The following is a 6,578-nucleotide window of genomic DNA, read 5'->3' as shown; positions in this document are numbered from 1 at the left end:
GCTTCTGAATCAGCTACTGTTTTGTTATTAGTTTTAGTATTTGCTATTGACTGTTCAAATGCGGAGTTTTGTGCATCGTGTGTGCGTGAGAGCGAGCGAGAGAGAGAGGGAGAGAGGGAGGGTCGATCGATCACAAACACATACCAGCTTCATCACTGTGTCTGTCACGCGACTCTGTTCCCCTTTCGGGCTTGAACTGATGGTAATACTAATGATTATAATAATTATTTACTGTCTTTACATTTATTTTGAAAGATGAAGCTTGCGATTATGATAAGGGGTGTTACATTTCTGACAAGTGCTTGCAGTGTTCGGCCAATCAATGCACTGGGTCAGCTGGCCAATCAGAGCAGACTGCGTTTGTCGGAAGGAGGGACTTTGTAGAAAACGAAGCGTTTGAGAGAGGCGGGGCATAGAGGACTTACAATAATGTACAGTATTTGAAAAATAATGTGTTTTTTGAACATTAAAGCATGCCAACATATTCTGTTACACCAAATACACAAAATAATGATCTTTAAAAAAGCATCATATGACCCCTTTAAAATGGACACAAATATAGTAATATAAGTGTAAAAGTGCAGTCACTTTTACCTCTGTAAAATTTCATAGGTGAAGTCATCATTTCTATAGGAATCAGCATGAATCTGTAGTTTCATGAAGTTCACCGCACAGGTTTCGCTCGTGTTCAAGTGGGTCATGCATATTTTTAAAGCCTCTTGGTTTGAAAGTGACTTCCGAGTAGTGCTTCATACATAGCTACACTATTGGAAAAAAATACCCCCTTTTTTCTTTTTTTTTTACCTGCGAAATGTCACTAATTTGTTTAAGATTAGCAAATTTTTTCCTCCTTGAGTATTCGAAACATACTTGGTTACTTGTTTTTTGTAAGGGTAGCAAAGTCTTGCCTGCTCTAACCTCACAACTTTTTGAAACCATATGTTGCAGGTTCTGACCCCGGAAGAGCTGTTGAAGGCTCAGCGTGCTGTGGCTTTTGGATGCATTAAATATGCAGACCTTTCACACAACCGCATCAATGACTACATCTTTTCCTTCGACAAGATGCTAGATGACAGGGGAAACACTGCGGCCTATCTCCTCTATGCCTTTACACGCATCAGGTATTGGATATGGATATTTTCATCCACATCAAATGAGCCCTGCTGGGTATTGATCTGCATCAATGATGTGGTGCTAATTTATTTTATGGTATCTAATTATTTATTCTAAAATATGAAAAGATTTTAGTTTATAATAAGATTTTAGTTTTAATCAAAATATCAGAACCAATAAAATAAAATAAACAATTATACAAAAAATACATACCTCATACATTAATTCTTATTATGGAAACCCTTATGTAGGACTGGTTATTGACACAGATTTCACAATTTGATTAGATTCCGATTCACAAATTCTGATTTGATTCATTTGAATATGTGTCCGGTACAGTATGCATTAGTTTTTCTTAAGGAAAAATAAATAATTCTCAATTAAAACTGTAAATTCTTCAAGGAATTGTCAGTTGCTACATTGCTATAATATTAAAGATTAAAATTAACAAACTATAAAATTAAATTGCTGTTTATTTTTTTATATAATAATCAACTTGTATACATGTTATATAGAAACATTTAAATGTCACATAAGGCAATTTTTATATTTAATGGACTAATTATGTTTCTACTTCAATTTGTTGTGGAAATATAAACATTTACACAGTGGCTGTCATAACTTCTTTTCATTACATATTTATTTGAACATACATTAAATAATGAAGACATCACTAAAAATATAAAGAATATTTAATACAGTGCATATATTTAGCAAAATTCTCCTCTAGATTTTTTTTTCTAGTTGACTAATGACCTATGGACATTGAATGGCTTTCTTATGTCCTATATTGTCTATATTACAGTATTGACCCATCTTCACTGATATGTATGTAGGACACAGGGGCTTTGAGTTTATGTGCAAATGAATGAATACGTGCATCTATTTTGCAGTCACTGTGTTTTTCTGGCTGAAATGTGTGTGTTTGTGACAGATCTACTTATGTTGGCATCCTAGTGGATGCTCAGCACAAGTGCTCTTTTATTTTTACTCTTTATCACCTTGTGTTTGCTCTGATAACCTGATGTCAGGAGCTTGGGGTACCTCAGTCCCTCCGGTTTCATTCATTTCATGCATTTGGAAAGCTTTTTCCTATCTTTAGTGGGCTGTTCATAACAATTGGTAATAGAAAATCATATTTGGAAGAAGTGAAGTTGAAAATCTGATCCAATGACAGGAGCAGAGCCCAAATAATAATAATTGGCCATGGCAGCAATTGGTGGGGATTTCAGCATTTGGTTCTTCAAAATGCATTGAACTGAACCTGATCCTCTAATACTCTGGCAGAATGTACTTTTAGACACTTAGTCATGGTGAAGGTTTTTTTTTTTTGCTTGTGTAATTCTTTTCTTATTATGTGAAATGTTGCAGCAGTTAAATTTCACTTCTTTCCTTTGTGCACTTACAATTTTTGTTTCGCCATTTCAATTAATCTTATCCTGTGTTGATCTCAATAATAAAACAAAAGAAGAAAATCTGAAGAAAGTTCTATCTGCTTATTTTCCACACAGTAGAAACGTACTGTGACCGGTGGCTGTCAAGATTCATAATGAAAACTTATCATAAATTGATTCATATGACTTAGGAGCTGTTTTCCATGTTTTTATGAAGCCATTTTTAAAAATTGGCCATGGCAGCAATTGGTGGGGATTTCAGCATTTGGTTCTTCAAAATGCATTGAACTGAACCTGATCCTCTAATGCTCTGGCAGAATGTACTTTTAGACACTTAGTCATGGTGAAGGTTTTTTTTTTTTGCTTGTGTAATTCTTTTCTTATTATGTGAAATGTTGCAGCAGTTAAATTTCACTTCTTTCCTTTGTGCACTTACAATTTTTGTTTCGCCATTTCAATTAATCTTATCCTGTGTTGATCTCAATAATAAAACAAAAGAAGAAAATCTGAAGAAAGTTCTATCTGCTTATTTTCCACACAGTAGAAACGTACTGTGACCGGTGGCTGTCAAGATTCATAATGAAAACTTATCATAAATTGATTCATATGACTTAGGAGCTGTTTTCCATGTTTTTATGAAGCCATTTTTAAACAGACCGAAAATTTAAATGATTCACTGAAAACCTGTTAATCCACCTTCCCCTGAAATTGTATTTGCGTATGGCAGTATAATTATTGTTGATGACTAAGTTAAAATATTTTTGTTAACTTAAAAAATGGCATTACTAGGAAAAACTGAAACTAATATACAATTTCATGGCATCAAAACTAGTTAAATAAATGAAAAAAAAAATACTCTAACAAACTTGATGGAAATGTAACAGCAACGATATACAGTAAGCACATTACGTTTTGAAGCCCTAAAGTACTAAAACTGGAAAAAAAAGAAAACACTAAAACTAAAAAGCTAGAACAATGAACGCGCACAAAAATTTAATTAAAATGACAGAATGCAAATAACAGAAATAAAAAAATAAACATTTAATTGCTAATAATTAATAATACAGTTTCGTATTCAGGGTTTGCTCTCAATAAGCTCAATTTGATTTTCAACCGAACATAATGTGTCTAGTTTGACCATGCAAAAATGAGATTCATAATATGTACTATAACACCCATTCTTCCATTTATCTCCAGGTCTATAGCTAGACTGGCTAACATCCAGGAGGCCACGTTGCACAAAGCAGCCGAGACCACGGAGGTCCTACTGGACCATGAGAAAGAGTGGAAACTGGGTAAGTGCATCCTGCGCTTCCCTGAAATTCTGCAAAAGATCACAGATGACCTGCTGCTTCACACATTGTGTGACTACCTCTACGAGCTGGCCACCACCTTCACAGAGTTCTATGACAACTGCTACTGTGTGGAGAAGGACCGGCAGACAGGTGGGTCCCCCCAAATAAGAAAGAAAAACATGCTCAGTACCCAAAATTTTAATGGTTATGAGGTCCTAATGGATAAATAAATTTAAGTTCTTGTGGTTGTTGCTGATTAGCAGATGTGTCAGGGGTGTAATCGGTCCAGAAATGCATTTAGTCACAAGTCAGAATAATGTACACCTCCTTTAGTCTTTATATTATATGTATATATGGGACTTTTAAGTGTTCTTTCATAATTCTTTAGTTCTAAGCACAGTGATTTGAAGGTAAACAATTTCTACAGCAAATGCAAAAATAATGACTATTTTCAAACAAGTTTCCTAAACAATGTTTAATGGGTTACTTATGCATCTCACATTATACTAGGAGAAAAAGTATTTTAAGATAACAAAAAAATCACAACTTTAATAAATGACCTTTAATGACCAAGAACTGGCAGAACATCCTTGATTTGATTGAAATGATCCTGCCTCTTTGCAAATGGCCTGTTTAACTAATGACTGCTCTGCATCGTTCTTCCCAGGGGAAGTGGTTAAAGTCAACATGTGGCGGATGCTCATCTGTGAAGCCACTGCAGCAGTGATGGCCAAAGGTTTTGACATTCTGGGTATCAATCCAGTTCAGAGGATGTGAACTGGTCAGTGCCTTCTTCCTCTGAACACGAGACCTTTTTGAAAAAAAAAACCATTGAGGGATTCTGACACCTTGTCTACACCGGACTCACATAGGCTGTCTACACTGGAAGCGACAAAGCGACCATTGCAAATCATTTGGATTTTGTGTCAGTATGTCATAAATAGAATGAGGCAGCCGTTTGTCGCACCGGATCCAGTGTAGACAGCATCACTGAATATAATAGGTTCTGTTGTATTTTGTCACGTCACACTGCGTCGTTTACGTCCAGTGTAAACGCGGTGTTATACCAAATAAAATCAATACAACTGTCCATAACAAAAGCTTTGACTTGTATGTCATTTTTCCTCATGTAAATGTCAGGACCATCTGGATCCTGAAAACAACCAAAAAGTCTCTTCATTCCTTCTATATAACAAGTCTGAATCTTATTGTAGTCAGTCCAAAAGAATTAGCTTACTTAATTCTGGTTTACCTAAAGCTTTTACAAAAACTTTACTCATTTAGCTTTTGGACTTCTTATTCCACAATACGCATAAAATATTGTTGTCCTTTGAATTGTAATGCAATAAATGAATTTCTTAATGTGATTCTATTCACTGGTTTATTTCTCTTATCTGCTTTCCATTCTTTGCTAGAGGCTTTTGGACCATTATTCAGTTTGAGAGAATAAGTTACTTAATTTAGGAGTAGAGTGTTTGTTTTGCTCTTGCCATTAGGATTAAATTAATTAAGGTTGATAAATGCAGCGTCTATGCCTGATAATCTGTCCAAAGATCAAGTGGAATGATTTAATTAATTCATAGAGTCAATGGTTATTTACTCACTGGAATCCATTAATTTTCTTTTAACCTATTCTAAGGTACTTCATGTGTTTAGTAGGCCTACTTTTCAACCCAAAACACAACACTGTTGTTTCCGATCAAGTGCAATTCAGTGCAGTTCAGTTTGGAAGCATAAGTGATTATGAATCCGTTTTGCCTGCTTTGGTTCAAATGAAAGTCTGGCGATCCTTTGGAGATCGTTAAACTGCATTTGAAATCCAGCATGGTTTTGGCGGTGGGTACATGATGGTCTAAGGAGGAATATCCTTGTAGGGTCACACAGACGTCCACATGCTAGCTAGAGGTACCCTCTCTGCTGTTAGGTACCAGGATGAGATCTTTAGAGCCATTGTCAGACCTTTACGCTGGTGCAGTGGGCCCTGGGTTCCTCCTAGTGCATGACAATTCCCGGCCTCAAATGGCCAGAGTGTGTAGGCAGTTTCTGGATTATGAAGGCATTGATGACAATGACTGGCCCTCACGTTCCCCAGACCTGAATTCAATTCACACCATCCGCAATCTCATCAGGAGCATGCCCAGACGTTGTCAGAAGTGCATACGTGCATGTGGGGGCCATGCATACTACTGACTTACATTATGAGTTGCTTTGATGAAATTAATGCAAGTTGGATCCGCCTGTAATAATTTTTTATTTTTTTTTTACTTTGATTTTTGGTGTGATTTTGAATTTAGCCTTCACCAAGTTGATGATTTTGGCTTCCACCGACCATTTTCACATTGTTTTATTCTTAACGAATTACATAATGTATATAAGTAAAGACTATATTTCGTTTATGGAGATACAATGTGTGATTTAAGTGCCCCCTTAATTTTTTGAGCAGTTTACAGGTATGTACCTGTACCTGTATGTCTGCTAGAAGCATTTACGTCACAACACACGGAACGTGCATGAGAGAGCTTTCTGTGCAGTCTCAATGAATTTAAAAACACTGGAAGCGCAGATAATATCTGGTCCGGTTTAAGTATTTATGGACATATTTCATCTTCTCTTGTCTAAACATGTACCAGATTACACACCACAATGTGTGTGTGTGTATGCGTGCAAATAATGGCACTGATAGGCTACAGTGGTACATCTGATCATGAATGCGATGACCAAAAAGTGTAGTGTGTTCGTTCGATTATCATGTTAAGGACAGTTTCAAATGACTTTT

General features: G+C 35.9%; 1 protein-coding gene across 1 annotated transcript in view; it reads left to right on the top strand.

Moving 5' to 3' along the window:
* rars1 (arginyl-tRNA synthetase 1) overlaps window positions 1-4,630 on the top strand; it is a 33,872-nt gene extending 29,242 nt beyond the window's left edge. Inside the window, exons 11-13 of the mRNA XM_016249057.1 lie at window positions 949-1,121; window positions 3,705-3,952; window positions 4,470-4,630. Coding sequence (XP_016104543.1) covers window positions 949-1,121; window positions 3,705-3,952; window positions 4,470-4,579 — 531 coding nt within the window. The 3' untranslated portion in view covers window positions 4,580-4,630. The remainder of the gene's footprint in view (window positions 1-948; window positions 1,122-3,704; window positions 3,953-4,469) is intronic.
* Window positions 4,631-6,578: the final 1,948 nt, after the last annotated feature.

Source organism: Sinocyclocheilus grahami, unplaced genomic scaffold, assembly GCF_001515645.1.
Source record: "Sinocyclocheilus grahami isolate Dianchi unplaced genomic scaffold, SAMN03320097.WGS_v1.1 scaffold906.1, whole genome shotgun sequence".
Classification (NCBI taxonomy): Eukaryota; Metazoa; Chordata; class Actinopteri; order Cypriniformes; family Cyprinidae; genus Sinocyclocheilus; species Sinocyclocheilus grahami.
Note: the sequence above shows the minus strand (reverse complement) of the source record. Positions and strands in the feature narration are given on the sequence as shown.